The 21373-nt window shown below is 36.6% G+C and overlaps 3 protein-coding genes across 9 annotated transcripts; 2 read left to right on the plus strand and 1 right to left on the minus strand.

Annotated features, from left to right (window-relative positions):
- The first annotated feature begins 2315 nt into the window (after positions 1-2315).
- On the plus strand, positions 2316-5311 carry LOC143921507 (uncharacterized). The gene is made up of 2 exons (XM_077444837.1): positions 2316-2541; positions 2594-5311. The coding sequence occupies exons 1-2, from the start codon at positions 2436-2438 to the stop codon at positions 2845-2847; spliced, it is 360 nt and encodes a 119-aa protein (XP_077300963.1). The 5' UTR covers positions 2316-2435; the 3' UTR covers positions 2848-5311.
- Positions 2316-8310, minus strand: LOC143921462 (uncharacterized). Of its 7 annotated transcripts, none has more exons than XM_077444787.1 (4): positions 7993-8212; positions 7424-7607; positions 6699-6741; positions 4460-6555 (listed from the first exon to the last, which is right to left on the minus strand). In XM_077444787.1, exons 2-4 carry the CDS (start codon positions 7477-7479, stop codon positions 5254-5256), a joined length of 1401 nt encoding a protein of 466 aa, XP_077300913.1. In that variant the 5' UTR covers positions 7480-7607; positions 7993-8212; the 3' UTR covers positions 4460-5253. The 7 variants fall into 7 exon arrangements, with proteins under 7 accessions (XP_077300911.1, XP_077300913.1, XP_077300914.1 ...); XM_077444788.1 differs by having other exon boundaries at positions 7424-7648; positions 7993-8203; XM_077444786.1 differs by lacking the exon at positions 7424-7607 and having other exon boundaries at positions 7993-8310.
- Positions 8311-11972: 3662 nt separating this feature from the next.
- LOC143921495 (uncharacterized) lies at positions 11973-15090 on the plus strand. Its single transcript, XM_077444824.1, has 2 exons — positions 11973-12192; positions 13079-15090. The coding sequence occupies exons 1-2, from the start codon at positions 12070-12072 to the stop codon at positions 13949-13951; spliced, it is 996 nt and encodes a 331-aa protein (XP_077300950.1). The 5' UTR covers positions 11973-12069; the 3' UTR covers positions 13952-15090.
- The last annotated feature ends 6283 nt before the right edge of the window (positions 15091-21373 follow it).

Genomic DNA, 21373 nt, shown 5'->3' on the forward strand with positions numbered 1-21373 from the left:
ATATTTTATATGCACTTATCTCTACTGCATTTATCCTATTTTCAGCCTCAATAATCTTTGAACTGTTAAATTCACATGTTGCTTTGAGGTCGCAAATATCAGTTTTTATCGTCTTCTGCAAGCGACGGCAGGCATGATATTGTGGCGGCTCGCTTATACGACATGGTCGAGTTTGGTTGCCTTCCTGCGAGTGGGAACCAACTCGGCTGGGTTCGGAGAGCCACTACTCACTCTGCCTTTAGCTGTCATATAATAAACACGTGCATTAACATGCCAGACGTCTCATCCATTCATCCCCCATAATATGTTACGTTTGATATCAAGGATCTCCTTAAGTAGTGTACCCAATGACGGCGAAGGTGACTCGGTCAATGACTGAGAACTTGGTGGACTACGGCATCGTAGACACTTCCATGGAGCCCTTTTAATAGCTCCCAATTTATTGTAGCCGCCTTCAGTAATTTTGGCACAATTAAAATTGTAGTTCCTCTTATGCTGCGTACGGACCAAACCAACGACGATTTTGGTCCAACGTTTTCTCGTGACCGATTTTAGGTGTGACCAGTTTTAGCGTGTGAACAGTTTTCTCGTGACCAGTTTTAGCCTGACGGACGATCACGAATGACCGATCTAGAGCGACCGATTGTCCTGTGACCGGTTCACATTTGACTAGTTGTTCGTTTACCCTTCTGGTAAATGGACTACTAGTCAAATGTGAACCTGTCACAGGACAACTGGTCGCTCTAGATCGGTCAATCGTGATCATCCGTCACGCTAAAACTGGTCACGAGAAAACTAGTCACACGCTAAAACTGGTCACGAGAAAACTGGTCACGAGAAAACTGGTCACACGCTAAAACTGGTCACGAGAAAATTGGTCACACGCTAAAACTGGTCAAGAGAAAACTGTTCACACTCTGAAACTGGTCACGAGAAAGCTGGGCACACCCAAAAATTTAAAATTGGTCACACAAACAAAAATATTCTCAAATACTTTTTATTTACGAAATTTTTATTATTATCGACTAGACATATGTTCGAGCCAAAGGCCCTCGTGGCCGTGGCCGTGGCCGTTGCTTGTGGTCTTCGCGAAGATTTCGCGGGCATCTCATCAGAGTCAGCTCATCTGACGCTCTCTATCCTCTAGCCACGCCCGCGAACTCTTCGCGAAGACCACAAACAACGGCCACGAGGGCCTTTGGCTCGATCATATGTCTAGTCGATAATAATGAAAATTGCGTAAATAAAAAGTATTTGAGATTATTTTTGTTTGTGTGACCAATTTTAAATTTTTGGGTGTGACCAGTTTTCACGTGACCAGTTTAAGCGTGTGACCAGTTTTCTCGTGACCAGTTTTAGCGTGTGACTAGTTTTCTCGTGACCAGTTTTAGCGTGACGGATGATCACGAGTGACCGATCTAGAGCGACCAGTTGTCCTGTGACAGGTACACATTTGACTAGTAATCACCGAACCACATCGTATCATGTATAATCACATCGATGCTTAACACGTCGAATCTCGAGGGGGGGGGGGGGTTCCTGACTGCAAATCGTCACGTTGATAACAGCTTCCTCGTGGTCGGATCCTCTCACGGCTGATGTTTCTCCGGAAACAGCGTGAAGAATACAGGGGACGTTGGGCTGGTACTCTTGGGAGGGTGTGATGCTGCACTCGACCTCACAGCGGTTCTTCAGCAAGATGGCGGATCTCTGGGCCCCGTCTCCCCGTGGAGACGTGCACAGGAGAGATCTTTCTTCGTCGGTGGCTGGCGGGTGAGAGAGACTCACTCTCGATGCGCTCGAGAGGAGCATGGTAGTTGGCGCGGTAAAGTCACTGGTGCCACCCTAAATGTTACTACCGCTACCAACTGAAGGGACACTCGGGAGAACGTCGCGTTACAATAAATTTTAGACTTAAGTTAATGCAATCGTATCGTAAGACACCAAATGGTTGACAAGACCTGTGACCCAATTTTTTTATTGAATTTTTCCGGGACTACCCTACGACAAATGAGGAATGAAATTCGTTGCTAGCTAGAAAAAAAGATTTTATTTCGTGTTGATTTCAATTTATTTGTGTTAATTTATTAAGGAAAATTGGTTTGTAGTGCTGGCAATACTAAAAGTTTGAAAAAAGTAACGAATTTTGATCTGAAAAAAATTGATGTGGTAGTTGTAATAGTCCTTGTTTTGGGAAAATATATTATTACGTCTATGGGGACTGATCTAGTTGTGAAGGTGTTCTTCACCACCAGTCCGCCATGTATTATAGACGAGTTCGTCTGTGTTTTAGTAGTTAATACTGCTGTTTGTTTGAATAAAGTTGTTTTATTGTTTGCCTAAATATTGTACAAGTGTATTAGAATATTTGGGGAAGTTTTCTTGAAGCGGCTATTGGCTGTTGACTTGGTGTCGTGCGGGCCGCTGGATCTGCAATGTGTCGTTGCTCTGGATCCGGATATGTTCAGATGTCTCCGGATATGGCAGTGTGTTGCTGGCTCGGCATTCGGCTATGTTCAGAAGGTCTCTGGATATGGCAGTGTGTTGCTGGCTCGGCATTCGGCTTTGTTCAGAAGGTCTCTGGATATGGCAGTGTGTTGCTGGCTCGTTCGGCTGGTCCACTGCCGTGTGTCGGCGCTTTTTGCTGTGGGTCGACTGGTCTGCTGCTGTGTGTCGACGCTTGCTGCTGTGGGTCGACTGAAGTTGTTTAAAGTGGACCTCCTTTTATATTGTTTTTGGGCATCACGTGACTCGTTGCAGCTGGTGTTTATGCGTGTGCGAGGAATGTGTTTTTGTCGATTAGGGTGGAAGTTGCTAGAACGTTTGGCACCGTTCCGCTCGATGTAGTTTAATGGCTGCAGGTGTTCTTCGACCGGTGTAGTTCCGCTCGACTGGTAGGGGTGTTCCGCTCGATTTTGGTTTAATGGCTGCAGGTGTGCTTCGACCGGTTTTGTTCCACTCGACTTGTAGGGGTGGAACTTACTAGAACGTTTGCCGATTGATTCCAAGAAGTGCACGTGTTGTTTACGTGTGCGAGTTCTGCGAGGAATGTGATTTGTTGTTGTGGAATATGCTCGAATATTTCGATGACGAGATTCCTACACGTCTTAATACTTAAATTAATTCCGGAAAGTTTGGGCGTGTGCGTGAATGCGGCGTTTGACGGCTGAGAGGATAAGCGGCTAGAGAGCAAAGAGATGTAATAAGAATAGAGGGGCCCTTACGAATAAATAATTGTTGTCAATTTTACGCGGTACGTCTCTATAAATACGCTACATCGCACGGAATACAATCGGAACAATTTACTTATAAAAATGTATCCCATGTTGTTTATTGTGTTTTTAAATGTATTGTGCAATTTTTATCGATGCTTGCCCATCTTGCGAGTAATATAAAGAAACAGACATACGTCGAGCTCCAAGCGTCAAATACGACATGCTAAAATTATTTAAATCTGTCCGTGAACAGAATGTATCTTGACAACAAAAGAACACCTAAATCCACTTCTATTAATATTACATTTCTCTGCTAGAGAGCGTGAGATGAGTTGACTCTGATGAGATGCCCGCGAGCTCCTGAAGACCACAACGAACGGCCACGAGGGCTTTTGGCTCGAACCTGTCTACTCGATAATAATAAAAATTTCGTAAATAAAAAGTATTTGCGAATATTTTTTTTGTGACCAGTTATCATACGACCAATTTTTAATTTTTGGATGTGACCAGTTTTCTCGTGACCGATTTTAGGGAGTCACCAGTTTTCTCGTGACCGATTTTAGGGTGTGATCAGTTTTCTCGTGACTAGTTTTAGGGCGTGACCAGTTTTCTCGTGAGCGGTTTTAGTGTGACGGGTGATCACGTGTGACCGATCTAGAGCGACCGGTTATCCTGTGAACGGTTCACATTTAACTAGTTATCACCGAACCCATCAAACACGACTGTTTTTAATTGTGAAAATATTGATGAAAATTAAAAATAAAATATCTTAGCAGCCAACACCTATTTATTTAAGGGTCTGATTAAGTTAGGGTTGGCCCATTGATGTATAATACACTAGATGGGGCCAGACGTGTTATTTTAGTCGGAGATCTTGTCTTCACTAACTGAGGGGTGCGGGGGGTTTAACTACCGGGGAAGTTGGGTTTTTTTCCCTACGCCGCAGCGGTACCTACTACCCACTAAGAGAAACTGTGCATCCGCCATGTATTTAGCATGCGCCAAAAGGGAGACAAGTATAACACGTGAGGGCGGATCTAGTATATTCTAAATCTGTGGGTTGGCCCCTAAAAAAACAAAAATTATTTATTTATTTAATAGTTTTGGACCATTGTGGCATTACAGAAAGAACCTCATGCGCCACAATATTATAATAAACAGATCGTTGCTACGATACAAATAAAAACATGATCACAAAACATCATCTATTGTTACTACGTACATAAAGTAAAAATCACATTTTTGGAAGGTATTGAACTTTATCGAAATAATTTCCAGTACAATTATACAAAGTCTATTGATTTTGAAATGATAAATCAAGTATCTGTAAATAAGTTCATATATAAGGAGTTGCATTGGGTTTACTATGGAATGAGATTATATATGTATGTATGTGTCTAATGAGAGAAACTTGAAATCAATGGTTCTTCCCCGGTGTGAGTTCTGTGGTATAAAGTAAAGCGGGATTTTTGGGTAGAACATTGTAAACCAATTTCACATTTATAGTTTTAATTCAGTATGATTTATTAAGTGTATTTGGGCAGAATTTGCCGAAAATGATTTGGAAAAAATGTCACATGGGTTTTTTTATGTTTTAGTAGGCTGGATTGTCGAACAAACAATTTTAAACAAATTTCACATTCATTTCGTTTTGTATGAGTTATTGTGTGCTTAGTGAGATGATATTTACGTGTGAAAGATTTCAAGCAAACATCAGATTCGAATGGTTTTATTCAAGTATGAGTTCTATTGTGTAACGTAAGTTTTGAATTTTGAGTAAACGATTTTAAACAAATTTTACATTCGTATGGTTTTTCACCCGTATGAGTTAATATGTGCTTTGCAAGATTATATTTTTGAATAAACGATTTTGAACAAATTTCACATTCGTGTGGTTTTATTCCAATATGAGTTATTGTGTGGTGAGTGAGATGATATTTAACTGAGAAAGATTTCAAACAAGCATCACATTGGAATGGTTTTTCCCCAGTATGATTTCTATTGTGTAACGTAAGACTGGATGACTGACTAAACGATTTTAAGCAAATTTTACATTCGTTCGGTTTTTACCCGTATGAGTTAAAATGTGCTTTGCAAGCATATATTTTTTTGTAAACGATTTTAAACAAATTTTACATTCGTGTGGTTTTATTCCAGTATGAGTTATTGTGTGCTGAGTGAGATGATATTTCTCTGAGAAAGATTTCAAACAAACATCACATTGGAATGGTTTTTCCCCAGTATGAGTTCTTTTGTGTTTCGTGAGACTGGATGACTGACTAAACGATTTTAAACAAATTTCACATTCGTGTGGTTTTGTTCCAGTATGATTCATTGTGTGCTGAGTGAGATAAGATTTCTCTGTGAAAGATTTCAAACAGACATCACATTGGAATGGTTTTTCCCCAGTATGAGTTCTTTTGTGTTTTGTAAGACTGGATGACTGAATAAACGATTTTAAACAAATTTTACATTTGTATGGTTTTTCCCCAGTATGATTTCTTTTGTGTAACGTAAGACTGGATGACTGACTAAACGATTTTAAACAAATTTTACATTGGTGCGGTTTTTCACCCGTATGAGTTAATATGTGCTTTGCAAGGTTAGTTTTTTTTGTAAACGATTTTGAACAAATTTCACATTCGTGCGGTTTTATTCCAATATGAGTTATTGTGTGCTTAGTGAGATAATATTTAAATAAGAAAGATTTCAAGCAAACATCACATTGGAATGGTTTTTCCCCAGTATGAGTTCTAATGTGTGTAATAAGATAATTTTTACGAGCAAATGTTTTGCCACACATATCACATTTGTATAACTTTTCTTTCATATGAGCATTAACAGGGACTTTGTTAACGTTCGGTGTCGCATTAACATCTGGCTCATTTTCCCATACTAAATCTTCCAGTAGAACTTCTTCCGGTTTGATAATTACACGCTCGCTTAGTTGCAGTTTCGAAATTTTCTCACGTTGAACACAAACTTTTCGAAAACTGTCACATTTGTATGGTTTCAGACCAGTATGAGTTCTAATGTGTGTAATAAGATAATTTTTACGAGCGAAAGTTTTGCCACACATATCACATTTGTATAACTTTTCTTTCATATGAGCATTAACAGGGACTTTGTTAACGTTCGGTGTCGCATTAACATCTGGCTCATGTTCCCATAATAAATCTTCCAGTAGAACTTCTTCCGGTTTTATATATACAGGCTTGTTTAGCTTCAGTTTCGAAATTTCGTCACTTTGATGGCAAACTTTTCGAAAACTGATAAGCAATTCCAGATTGTTGTTACAATTACGGCATATCGTATCTGGCAATTTGTCGTCTTTCTTCACCTGCAAATGTGAAAGGTTTAGATTATAATGAATTCAGATGGCAATAAGTGTAAGCATTGTTTTAAAATCTCAAGATTTTGATCAAGTCTCAAAAATCTCAAGATTTTAAAATCTGAAGATTTAAAATCTCGAGATGTTTTTACAAGAACGACATATCGTATCCGGCAATCCGTCACCTTTGTTGAACTGCAAATGAGAAAGGTTTAAATAAGAATGAGTTTAGATGGAAATAGGTACACACATACAACCGTACATACATACATATAGCCAGAGAAATGTAATAATAATAGAAGGGCCCTTACGAATAAATAATTATTGTCAATATTACGCGGTACGTTTCTATAAATATGCTACAACGCACGGAATACAATCGGATCAATTATAAAAATGTATCCCATGTTGTTTATTGTGTTTTTGAATGAATTGTGCAATTTTTACCAATGGTTGCCCATCTTGCGAGTAATATAAACAAACAGAGAAGTTTTTATCGGACATACGTCGAGCACCAAGCGTCAAATACGACTGATGCTAAAATTATTTAGGATTGTCTGTGGACAATCGTCACTTGACAACAATATGACGCCAGAAGCCACTTCTATTAATATAACATTTCTCTGCATATAGCCAATTACAAATTGGCGTAAACGTCATTTGAAAGTTCGAAATAATTATCAAGATTGTTGACGAAACACAATATTTATATTAAGTCACAGGGGTGAAGATTCCGATATCAACTCTTTGTTTGGCATGTTAGAAATTCTCCATTACAGTGACGGTAAAAAAATCGTGAAAGCGATATCATACGCTTGTATAAATGGATATTAAACACGTGATCAGATTCAGGGGGAAAATGTAAACGGTAAATGACCTGCAGCCGACAGCAGGTCGAAATAAGTTGCGCCAAATGTGGATGAAGGTTTTCATAGATGGAGACGAAAGACTCGGCTGAATCAGAGCTCAAGCAAAGTCTGCACTGCATTGGAAACTCCATTAAGTCCATTACGCAAAACGACGTGAAACCGATGTCTAACTGCCAAATGTCAAACTGACGACTGCTCTAGTTGAAATTAAAAAATTAAAAACATCGAAAAATCTGGAAAAAGTAAGAAGAGTAAAAATTTAGACCGCATAGACCTATGTAAATGGCCATTTCTTACAGACCCGACCCCAAACGAGACGAGAGATATTTTAGCGAAATGTATTATTATCCCAAATCAAAATATGGACTGACTCCACGTTTATGGCTTTGCTATTCTAATATTATGGATTCCGTTTATTGTGAACCATGTTGACCATATTTTTCAAACAACAATAGTAAATGGCGTCCGTTTTATGGCAGTTACGGTATAAATTCACGGGACCGTTAACATGCATTTGCTTGGCTTTATCTTAAGCATATTAATCAGATTCACGAGTAAAGTGTAAAGGGTGAACGACCTGCAGCTGACAGCAGGAGGAAATGCGTCGCGCCAAATGTAGACGAGGATTTCCATGGATGGAGACGAAAGCCTCGGCTGGACCGGAAGACAAGCAGAGTCTGCACTCCATTGGAAACTCCATTGAGGCAATTGTGCAAAAAGATAAATGACAAAATATCAAATGTCAAATTGGCGTCCGTCGCAATTCGTCCCGTCGTGAGATTTGATCTAAAGAACACAAATTTTTCAGCTATAGCTCAATACAAGTCGTTGATGGTTCGATGATTATGAGCGAAAACACACTGGGTGGTATGGGACGTCACGTGTCTGTGACTGTAAACCAAATATGAGTTCTTGACTCATATACGATCACAAATAATGCTTAATTCATTTTAATTTTGAAAAACTATGTTCTGCCAATCCAACAGATACGGATGTTTATAACGTTATTGGCGCATTATACACGGTCAATACGGAAATATTATTTAATTTTCTCTGAATTATTCCACAAATCATACGTAAAACAGGATTTAGTGTTTACTTGAGATTTTTCATGAATTAAATTATGTTAGAAAGTCCCCTCCAGTCTTGTATCCAGTGGTGTAGTGCTAAATTTTGAAGTGCCGGTACGCTCGATTTTTTTATTTATTTATTTAATATACTTGGGGGAGGCGGCAAAGCCGATAGACCCAAGGGGTTTGAACAATCATATTTTACAAATTATCATGTTTGAAATAAAAATGAGAAAAATTAAAATTGTAACGCGACGTTCTCCCGAGTGTCCCTTCAGTTGGTAGCGGTAGTAATATTTAGGGTGACACCAGTGACTTTACCGCGCCAACTACCATGCTCATCTCGAGCGCTTCGAGATTAGCTCTCTCACCCGCCATCCACCGCGGAAGAACGATCTCTCCTGTGCACGTCTCCACGGGGAGACGGGGCCCAGAGATCCGCCATCTTGCTGAAGAACCGCTGTGAGGTCGAGTGCAGCATCCCTCCCTCCCCTGAGTTCCAGCACAACGTCCCCTGTATTCTTCAAGCTGTTTCCGGAGAAACATCAGCCGTGAGAGGACCGACCGACCAGAGGACCGCAGAGCCAGCGTCCCGACCACGAGGAAGCTGTTATCCACGAGACGATTTGCAGTCAGGAACCTCCCCGACTATATATAAACTGTATCCCAAGGTTAGTTCACGTTTCCCTATAACCCGACCCTTGGAAGAAGAACGACGTATCCGCCCTCTGCATCACCCACCGCGAGATCAGATAACGCGCGTTAAACCGTTCGTTACAAAATACATTAAAAAAAAAAAAATTTTTTTCAATTCAACTCTATAATTTTTTCGCATACCCGAGATTTCATGTTTTGACCGACATGATCAATTATATTTATTGCACTGTAACGCGAATGCAATCTATAGCTAATTTCCGATCCATTTAATTCTTGTAAAAGTAATAGATCAAAACAATCAGAATATGGTCTACCATGTTTAACTATAAAATACGCAGTTCTAAAAACTTTTACTGGTTGATACAATGTCGAAGTCATTCATTATATCTAAAATCTTTTCAAAAGGCTGCTCTTTCGAACTAACTATAATTTTTTCGGCTTTAATATGCGCTTGTGATTTCAAATAATCGTCAATTTTTTTTCTCAAAGATGCTAATTTAGCGCTCATGTTGCAAGAAATGCATCCTTAAAGCAATCTTCGAGCGATTAATGTATCCTTCGTCGCGGCCCCTGAGAACACTTAAACATCCACCCTAAACAATGGTTTGAGCTGTCATACTCATAAAAGAATAAAGGTCCAGGGCCCATTTATTTTGTTAATGGGTCCATGAATGGGGACCAATATTTAAATATGCTAGACACATCTGTTGCCTCACATATGTAAAGCCACGACAACGCTATTTGTTTAACGAACTTGGGTGAATAATATTGCAAAAGTGGTAAAATTTTTCGAAAAACTTAAAATTTTATACTGTAACGCGACGTTCTCCCTATAGTCCCATAGGGCAACACTCGCCGTTTATTTCGAGTGGTCACACAGAAAAGCGCGCCATATAGGCGCGCGCGCATCGAGAGCGAGCGTCTCTACCGCCATCCCCCGCCGAAGAAGCAGTGACGTCATTTGGGGGGGGGGGGGGAGCCATGGCAGCTGCCATGCCTTAGTTTTGGAATAGTGTGAATTTAGAGAACAATAAGAATTTAAAGATTAATGAAATAATATGATTGTTATGTTATGTTACTTTTGAGTAGCATAAACTAGGCCAGAAATAGAATCGCTGCAATAAAGCTATGATTTAGAGATAATACACTTAATTCTGAAGCGGTGGGGGTACCATGTGTGAAACCGTCTCAAGTTGAAACAAAAAGTGCTTATTCACATTTTTTTCAGTATTTTTGCTACACAATGTGGTACACAACTTCCTTCTCAGACTTCCCATGACCTTTTATTATAATTTAATTTAAAGGCTTCAATTATACATAATTTAAAGGCATACTGGTATATATTTTTTACTATTAAGAGTTGTTGGTATAATTACATGCATATCGCATGTCTCAATGTACAGTTTCGTGTTTATAATCTCTTTCTCACTTTAAATGGTATTTACTGTGTTAACGATTGGAGTTGTTTTCGAAAGACACAGTCGTCATTGATTAATTGAACGTGAAGTGTAATTGTGTAATTGCGAGAGCCGTGCCGTATTGATATATCGAAACGTCAGTCACAATGTACAGTCAGTCAGTGTAAATGGTCGAGCAGCCGCTTCGCTTAGGGGCGCCACTAGTGAAACAAGTCGATCAGAGCGACAACGTGATCGTGATCGTAGGCCCGCTCACTAATACTTGCGCGCTTCAGCAACCTCGCATGGTTTGCGCCTTGACGCAACCCGACCCATGGAAGAAGAACGACGTATCCACCCTCTGGATCTCCCACCGCGAGATAAGTCTAAGCGCGCGTAAAACCGTTCGTTACAATACTAATTATTTGATTTTTGACATTTTTATGGCGGGTCGCGACCCAGTGCTGATAATAGGTAGAGGGACGCCGTACCGGCGCGTACCGGCTATTCTACAACCCTGCTTGTATCCCTTCAACTCAAAAAGAATTATAATATTTCTTAAATAGTTTTTTTTTTATCAGCAAAAAGCCAACACAGTTCACAAATCGCAGTACGTTATTATTAGTTTTTCTGATGGTGTGGACAGAATCGTGGTCACAACATCTTTGACCTTGCTAAGTGGAAAAAATCCCACTTCCGGTTAATAAAATTTAGTGATTTTTTTTTATTTTCATCACATTGATACAAAAATAATACCTGAATTATTTCGTGAAGAGCACGCATCTTAAAGGGGTCGAAAAAAATAGTTGCAGAAAAATCGAACAAGAGTAAACTACCACTTCCGGTTGACGGATGCTTAGCAAATTTTATACATAACTCGGTATTAAGCTTAAAATTCTAGATATTAAATTTCAGTTCAATAAACCAAAAGGTTTTTGAGAAAACATAAAAAACCTCGATTCTCTAGTTTAACATAAACATAAAAAACCAGTTTTCTCGTGACCAGTTTTAGTGTGACGGGTGATCAAGTGTGACCGATCTAGAGCGACCGGTTGTCCTGTGACTGGTTTACATATGACTAGTAGTCGTTTACCGACGACACCCTCCCAGGGTAATCTGATGTGTACTGCCGGTATTATGGAGGGGCGCGTGGATCTCAAAAAAAATCGGATTACAGCCTTGAAAACAAGAAATAGCGTTCGAACGCACGGATTTACTAAATCTAGTAAATATCGGTAGAAGAAGTAGCCAATGGGGCCGTCCACACTACCGATATCTACACCCAATATTTACGAATAACTATTTCCTAAATAGCAACCACAGCTTGCAATATGGGAACTGGACATGGAAAATTTCGTAAATATCGGGTGTGGATATCGGTAGTATGGACGTAGCCGTTGAACGACTTGTATTGGCGTATAGCTGAAAAATGTGTGTTCTTTAGACCAAATCTCACGAAAGGACGAATTGCAACGGACGCCAATTTGACATCCGATATTTTGCCACTCATCTTTTCGCACAATTGCCTCAATGGAGTTTCCAATGCAGTGCAGACTTTGCTTGTCTTCTGGTCCAGCCGAGGCTTTCGTCTCCATCCATGGAAATCCTCAGCCACATTTGGCGGAACGCATTTCGTCCTGCTGTCAGCTGCAGGTCGTTCACCCTTTACACTTTACTCGTAAATCTGATTAATATGTTGAAGATGAAGCCAAGCTGTCATAAAACTTGGCTTAAAAGTGCCTTAAAAGAAACGCCATTTACTATTGTTGTTTGAAAAACATGGTTTACAATATACGGTATCCATAATTTTCAAATTTACGGAATCCATAATGTTCATTTTTGTGCACCACTTTTCTTGAATGCTCCATGTAAATTAAAAGAAAAATAATTTAATAAAACACTCCAAAGTAGCAATTCGAAAAGAATCTAAATTTAATATATGTATGTACATATTTTTTAAAATAAAATATCGCTCAATACAATCGAAAATTATAAATTTCACATGGTTGAAGAAAAAACTGGAACACTTTTTAATTTCGTGCAGTTTGTATAGAATGCGTTTAATAATCTGCTGGTTTATAAGTATAAAAACTTAAGACTACATAGACGTCACCCAGATTTCGAATTTGCAAACTTCAAACGCGTCTTAAACGATATTTTATCTCTATAGTAATGGCGGAGGATCCATTTACTTATATTGATCACCAAAATGAGCAATATGGCAAAGTATAAAAACGATCGGAAAAAAGTAACTATCAATCATTCAATCTCGAGATATAGCACTCTGTTTGTTTCCGATTACGTTTACATACTGAAGTGAAATACATTTTTAAAGCAGCTTACAATCGAATAATTTATTGTACATATGTCCATATTTCGTTGTGGATTTTATATTAAATGTGTTTCTAAAAATGTTTTAATTGTGATTTGTTTGTTTATTTGAACGGTTAGGTTAAAAATAGTCCGGTTTGAAAGTTGAAAAAAATATTCACCTTTACCAACCGAATTCATTATAATCTAAAACCTTTCGCATTTGCAGGTCAATAAAGATGATAAACTGCCTGATACGATATGCCGTTCTTGTAACAACAATCTGGAATTACTCATCAGTTTTCGAAAAGTTTGTCTTCGAAATAATGAAATTTCGAAACTGAAGCTAAACAGACAAGTAGATATCAAACCAGAAGAAGTTCTGTTGGAAGATTTAATATGGGAAAATGAGCCTGGTGCTAATACACCACCAAACGTTGACAACATCCCTGCTAAGGATCAGATGAAGCTAAACATGCGTGTGGATATCAAAACGGAAGAAGTTCTATTGGAAGATTTAATATGGGAAAATGAGTATGATGTTAATACGCCACCAAACGTTAACAACACCCCTGTTAATAATCAGATGAATTATAATTTATATAAATGTGATATTTGTTTAAAATCGTTTGCTTACCAAGCACAACGTACGATACACAAAAGAACTCATACTGGGGGAAAACCATACCAATGCGACATTTGTTTAAAATCGTTTAGTCATAAATCAAAACTTACGTTACACAATAGAAATCATACTGGGGAAAAACCATACCAATGCGACATTTGTTTAAAATCGTTTACTGCGTCATCCAGTCTTACGACACACAAAAGAACTCATACTGGGGAAAAACCATTTCAATGTGACATTTGTTTAAAATCGTTTAGTCAAAAAGCAAAACTTACGATACACAATAGAATTCATACTGGGGGAAAACCATACCAATGCGACATTTGTTTAAAATCGTTTAGTCATAAATCAAAACTTACGTTACACAAAAGAAATCATACTGGGGAAAAACCATACCAATGCGACATTTGTTTAAAATCGTTTACTGCGTCATCCAGTCTTACGATACACAAAAGAAATCATACTGGGGAATAACCATTTCAATGTGACATTTGTTTAAAATCGTTTAGTCAAAAATCAAAACTTACGATACACAATAGAAATCATACTGGGGAAAAACCATACCAATGCGACATTTGATTCAACCAACATCAGCCTCGGAAGAGCGGCGCCGGCGCAGCATCGCATCGGCGCGACCATCGGACGAGCCACCGTCCTGCTCGCGACGTCACCGCCCTCGAATCTGACATTTGTTTAAAATCGTTTGATCAAAAATCAAAACTTACGATACACAATAGAACTCACACTGGAGAAAAACCATGCCAATGTGACATTTGTTCTAAATCAATCTTTGCAAAATCTGACGTTAAAATTTTTTGCCAACAAATACAACCTCACAATACACAAAGGAACTCATACTAGGGAAAAACCATACAAATGTGACATTTGTCCAAAATGGTTTACTCACAAATCCTACCTTATTAAACATAAAAAAAAACATTCATTAAAAACGCTTGTCTCCTTGAACACATTAGAACTCATACTGGTAGTCACCAACTTTCTACCATCTGCTATATGTGCAATTCCTAAGAAGGATTTTATTAAAATTTCTCTATATTACAGAAAAATTATCACCTTTTCCATTTTTATGCGGTATAAAATCCACGAAATAAATATTGCCAAGTCTAAGGATCTAAATAGCAAAAAATGCCTTCGGCAGCATGAACAATGTTTTGTGTTTTCGAAGGTTGTCTATGAAATTGCGCGAATAATAAGATATGATTTGGTCTGACCTATCAACACCACCTATAAATTTAGTGTATTCCACAACATCAACAGGCTTTACTTTTACGACTCCATATCTATTCTTTTTTTTAATAAGTTGAGGGTGATGTTTGGTTTTAATGCATAATACATCTCTACTATCGTGTCATTTTGAAATGTATATACATTTTTTTTTTTACCATATGTATGTGATCTATTTTTTTCACTCTCTTTGTTATTTCTGGTGGATTTAATAAACACTGTCGAAGCTACTCCACATATATCATTTGGAACCCCCTGCATCCTGGATCCTAGATTAATTTATTAAATAAAAAATGTGTTGGTCCTGTGTTTGTTCCGCTTGCGGTCGAATTTTTTCCAAATACATCTTAAATATATTTAATTGTCTTAATAAGAAAAAAAAAATAATAACCTACTTACTTACATATAAATAATATAAAACAATAGAAAATTTAATTAATTAAATAAATTTTCAATAGGTAGGGCAAAATGCTCCGAGACCATTGCCCTAGAGCAGCGGTTTCCAAACTGGGAGGCGCGCCTCCCTGGGGAGGCGCGGGCTATTGCCAGGGGTGGCGCCAAAACTTTTAAATAAAAAAATAATTTTCATACCATAATATCTACAAATAAATAAAACTTCATATCGTAGCTTAACAGTAAAAATTCAATGCATGAATGTTTATTTTTATTTTTATTTAATTTTTATATACACATTTAATTAGCAACCCTTCAAGAAGAACACCAACATGAAGAGGCACATTTGTGGACGAACGATAATTTTATTGTTAATCTTGCCTATTTAGTTGAAATTTTTGGAAAATTGAGCGGTTTAAATAAATCAATGCAGGGATCACAAATATATCCACTTGTTCAAAAAGACAAAGTAAAAGCTTTCATTAAAAAGTTGAAGTTATGGAAATCAAATTTACAAAAGAATGAGTTGGATATGCTTTCACTTTCCAAAAATTTCTGGGCCACAGCCAATATTAAAGAAGGTAAAAATCGTTTTATTGACCACTTGGATGGTTTAGTGCTGCATTTTTTCAATTATTTCAAGGACCTTGATTTCTCAAAGTTTTTGTGGATACAGATTCCATTTAACTACAATGAAGAAGACGAATTCGAGCTGACAACCATCGAAAAAGAAAAATTGATAGAATTATTATGCGATAGCTCACTAAAACAAAAGTTTCAAAATGAAACCATAATTAAATTTTGGATGAATCTTAGTGGAGAGTATGAATCTTTGTATTGCAAAGCAATGCAAGTTCTTCTACCGTTTGTAACGTCTTATTTAAGCGAAACGGGCTTTTCGGCACTAGCTGCAATGAAAACCAAATATCGAGCCAGGTTAATATCCGAAAAGGAGTTACGAGTGGCACTCTCCATATTGCCCCCAAGATTTGATAAACTTTGTGCCAATAAGCAACAACATCCTTCACATTAAATTTTGATGTGTTAGATGTAGTTTAATTAGTAATTTAATATAAAAATAAATATACGTGTTCGTATAAATTTATGTTATAGCAAAACCTTTTTATTATTCTGTCTATTGTAGTGTTCAGTATTTTTTTTTTAAATAAAGGTTTATTATTTAAAACGGGTCTATATTATTATATCTATTAAAAATAAAAGGTAGGGAGGCGCGGAAAAAAAAATTTTTTTTAGGGAGGCGTAGTAGCATAAAGTTTGGAAACCGCTGCCCTAGAGGAAACATTGGTAGTAGGGTTTCTGACCCGGGACAAACATTCCCGGGAATTCACGGAATTGTTGTTGTCCCGTGTCCCCGGAATTCTTATATCGAATCCCGGGAATTAGATTTAAAAAAAACCTGGAAAATATACAACATTTTCACGACTGCACGAAGGGAAATAATAAATTAAATTCACAAAGAATCGGAAAATATTCTCAAAGGTTTGTTGTTTAGCAGTAAGTACAGCGCATTCCCCAAACGTGGAAGTTTTATAAGCATAATGGTTCTGTACGTTTGGCCAAAATCGTTTCTTGTAATTCTATTTTTGGAAAATCTGAATACCGAAGGACTTGACCTTACCGATGAATTATTCCGAGAATTGAAAATTAATAACAGCCTAAAACTGATTTTTTAACACAAATTTTGAAAATAAATCTAATTTCAAACATTCTTTAAATGTTGTAATAAAAGCGAATGTATATTCTACGGTGAAACTATTATGAACCGAGTATATCCTTCTTGTATTGACGATTCCACAATGGAAGAAACTCTTTTAGATTTGGATGAAGATGAAACAATGATGTGTTTGACGATGAATGAAGAATAAGGAGTTATCAAAGACAAATATAAAAAATAACCTCAACTTTAAAAAATAAATTAAAACATACTTGACAGGAGAAAAAACCGATAATTAAAAAAAATTGTTTACGTCCATTTTACCAATAAAACCAACTTCGACCGAAACTGAAAGAGTTCTTTACATTGCTGGAAATTTTAGTACCAAATCTAGAAGGCTAGAAAAATAGGCTTTCAGATTCTCATTTAAATATTTTAGTATACTTAGTACACCCGAAACCTTAATTTTGTTGCCGTTCCTTTCTTCGATATATATATTGAGTGAATGCGACAATATATGTATATCAATATATATTGAGTGAATGACCAGATAATACGTATTATAAATCGACAAAATCGAGGTTTCGTATTCTCCCGTTTTCTCCTCCGAAACTGGACCAATTTAAAAAAAAAATTCATCATCCGTATGAGAAAGATATTTTCTATTTCTGTGCTCGTATTTTTTTTTAAATCAACCGTTAAATAAGCACACTGGACTCTTTTCGTGGGTGTAAAAAAGAGGCGATTTTATAGATGTTTGGCGGCTCCTAGCTCCTATAAGAAATAACTAATAAAAAAAATAAAAGCACAGATGCATGCTAATGGTGGATATCCATAGCATATTAAAAAATAGTTTCTCTAGTGCCATAATTGAGGAAGGGAAAAGTGTAATACGTTTGTATGGACAAGGCGCTGGTGTCCAGCCCTCTTAAGAAGCTACTTTAAATAAGTTTACTTTTATAATTACATTTTTTCCAGTTAATAGATATATTATGTATTGTTTACTTTCAATTTTGTAAAAAGAAATATTAATAAAAAATATATTAAATTGAAAAAAAAAAGTTTTTTACATGTGTACACGATCCAGGGCTCCGTCCCGTATCCCGGGAATTGAAAAAGTCGGGAAATACAGAAACCCTAATTGGTAGCAACCACTATATATAAAAGTTTTTTTCTTCTGTTATTGTGTTCGTATTATATCTGTACATTTTGTCGGCAGTGTTTTAAGTGTGACGTACATATGTCGAATCGAAACGACTATTATAGTAAGATGAGCGTTATCGCAGACACACACACACACAGAATAGCGCTATTATCTATTTATTTATTTTATTTTTAAAATTTGGACCATTGTGGCATTACAGGAATTCCTAATGCGCCACAATGGTCAAAAATATAACAGAAAAGAAACAAAATAATAACTATACAGAAATGAATACATATTATACGTACATACAATTCATAAAAAAAAAACAAAGTTCAAGCGATGAAAGTAGTCACTTAACATAAACATTTATTTATTTTTTTAAAAGTTTTGAACCATTGTGGCATTACAGGAAGAACCTAATGCGCCACAACGGCCTAGATTATTAAACAAGAGGGGGAGAAAAACAAAAAAATGAATTGCACAAAAAGCAAAAGCAAAAAAAAAATAAGATAAAAAAAAAACATTTAAACGCAAGAAACGGCTTTTTGGCAGGGTGGTTTGGCCGATATCCATGCTCCGAAAGTCACTTCCTCGATGTTTTTTCTGAAAATGTCACATAATCTGATGCTTGTATGTAGCTCTGCTGGAATTTCTACAGCTATTTTGAATGGATTTTCTAGCATTATGTGCTTGATACGACGATCTTCGCGAACACTGGTCATACTTCATCTTCCGATCCCAGGTTTCCTCCACAGAGTAACAGTGTCTCAATATTTTTTCAAAAATCGACGAACTGAGCTCTCTCCAAATCTCACTCGACGAGATATTTCACGTATAGAAAGATTTGCTTCGAATAACGTAATAATTTTTGATTTGAAAACAATCGACATCTGTTTCGAGCTATCCATTTTTTGCGCGATGACGCCCAACAAAAAACTGTCAAACCTTAAACACTTGCATTGTATCAAATATCGAGTACCTGAAGTGCTCCATACCCAAAAACAAAAAATGTAAACAATCGAGACAGAATTCTGAGAAAAACCCAAATTGAATGTACTGTTACATACACTCGGATTAGGCCGAGTAAGTGCGATCGGATTAGGCCGAGTAGCATCCCAGATACTGTGTGACCGTTATAATTGGTTTCAAGGATTATCTTTAGACTCTTAAGTGCATGTAGGCTAAACAATGGCCGCCGAAGTGGCCCTTCGCAGAAGTGACCGATACCGTGGAACCGGGTGTCGTGGGAATACATATCCGGGTACATGCCTAAACAATAGGGTAGTAACCGAATGCCCTGAGACTGCCCCTTATAAGGCGGTACTTATAAGGCGATATCAAGACATTCTGGACGGAGCACTGCCAGTGCATGTATCTCCTAATCATCAATAAATGCTGTGACACGACTTTGGCCTTTTACTTGGATCCTCCACCCACCCCTACGCAACAGCACTATGCAGTCATGCGGTATTTTTTTTTATGTCTCCGACTGTATTTACGTCATACTTATCTATTGCAAATTTATTAATTTTTCTATTGGAGTTTTATATTGTTTATATGTAGGTACATAGGTAGTTTTTACCATTATTTTTTTCATACTAACAATTAAATATAAATATATTTTAAGAGGTATTTGAAAAAAATTCGACCGCAAGCAGATCAAACACAGGACCGTCACATTTCTTTTCATTTTTTTTATTTAATAACTTAATGTAGGATCCAGGACGACGGGGGTTCCAAATGATACACATGGAGTAGCTTCAAAAGCGTTTATTAAATCCAGCAGAAATAACAAAGAAGAGAGTTAAAATATAAGAACACATATGGTTAAGAACATATAATACATACATATGTATACACATTCATCACAACAATGGCCAGACAATAGTCCCGACTTAGCCCTATCGAAAATTGATGGTCCATTATAAAGCAAAAGGGAACAAAGGCATAACCCTGGTACAAATTATGTTAAATTATTTTTGTATTATTATTATAATAAATTATTTATGAGTTAAAAAAACGATTGAAAATGTATGGTTTGAAGAAATTTCGGACGAAATGCTAAAAAAAAACCGTATAATCCATGCCGACACATGTTGAGGCCTTCATAAAAGCAAATGAAGGATTATTATTTATTATTGTCTTATGTCAATTGCCTTTTTTTTTAATTCATAGAAAAATACATATATACTATAAAATTATTTTAATTATGTTATATACCTACCTTTGAAATAATTAAAAAAAATTATCCTATTGTACAAGATATTTTAAATATATTATCTCGTCTTAATTTAAGAATATAAATTATCTTTTTTAATCGCAAAACATGTTAAATAGTTGAAATCAAATAAAAAAACCAAAAAAATATGTAATTAAAAAAAACGTAAACATTGAACAATTAAAAGTAATGCGATTTCAATGCACGGTATTGTATGTATGTATATATATCGGCAATCGAGTTTTCGACCTTAAATACAGATTTTAATATTTACTCAAGTAACCAGATATGTTAATTAACACATAAAGTATTATTTTAAACAATAAAATACATAATATATCTCGTCGTTTTGGATTAATTGTGAAATAATCATTCTTCATAATTGTATGAAGACGTGACGTCACATAGACGAGGTTTCAGTATGGTTCCACAAAAAACTAATTTTGACTGGTATATATTCATTTTAAGCAAATAGATGGCATTCAACTCTCAGTAATATAACCAATTTTGAACCCTAAAACAGTTGAAATAGGCGCATATAAGGCTCAAAATCCTGTACAAAGCTCAGAAATTCTATGGAAGACAACCGCGCTACAGACTTGTCGCCCAAAGCTTCAATAGAAGACGGCCGCGGGCAAACGGTTAAACACCGACCCGGTTCTTTTTTATTTAGCACTATACCACTGATTAATTATTAGACTACTTATTAGATTAATTATTAGAGCGTGCTTTTTCCAGGAATCTGGGCGGTTTGGCTCTATTTACAAAGCTAGAGTGCAAAAAAAAATTTCGGCGAACCTTTAACAAAGCATTTACAACAATTGAACAATTGACTAATTTAATTAATTGAAATTAGGTTAATTTCAGAATCCCAGTTCGGTACTCTAGACGCGTTGCACTCTTTTCACTTGATCCTTTCAATACTAATTCCCAAAAATAATCTTATCTGCAGCGCGTTTATCGTATGTTTAACGGAGAGCTGAATGAGGTTGATCAATTTGGTATTTCCCTACATCAATTCAGGTCTAACATCAAGAGAATCTTGACCGATTGATTCATTTCTTCTCCTATTCTATTTTATAACCTTTTTCCAATATTTCCAATATTTTTATACTTTAGTTTAGTTATGTAATGTGCTATTTAATCATATTATAGCTTTCATTCTTTTCCTTTTCATTTGTTTATTTTGTATTTACCTTTTTCATTTGTTTTATATTT

Source organism: Arctopsyche grandis, chromosome 13 (assembly GCF_051622035.1).
Source record: "Arctopsyche grandis isolate Sample6627 chromosome 13, ASM5162203v2, whole genome shotgun sequence".
Taxonomy (NCBI): domain Eukaryota; kingdom Metazoa; phylum Arthropoda; class Insecta; order Trichoptera; family Hydropsychidae; genus Arctopsyche; species Arctopsyche grandis.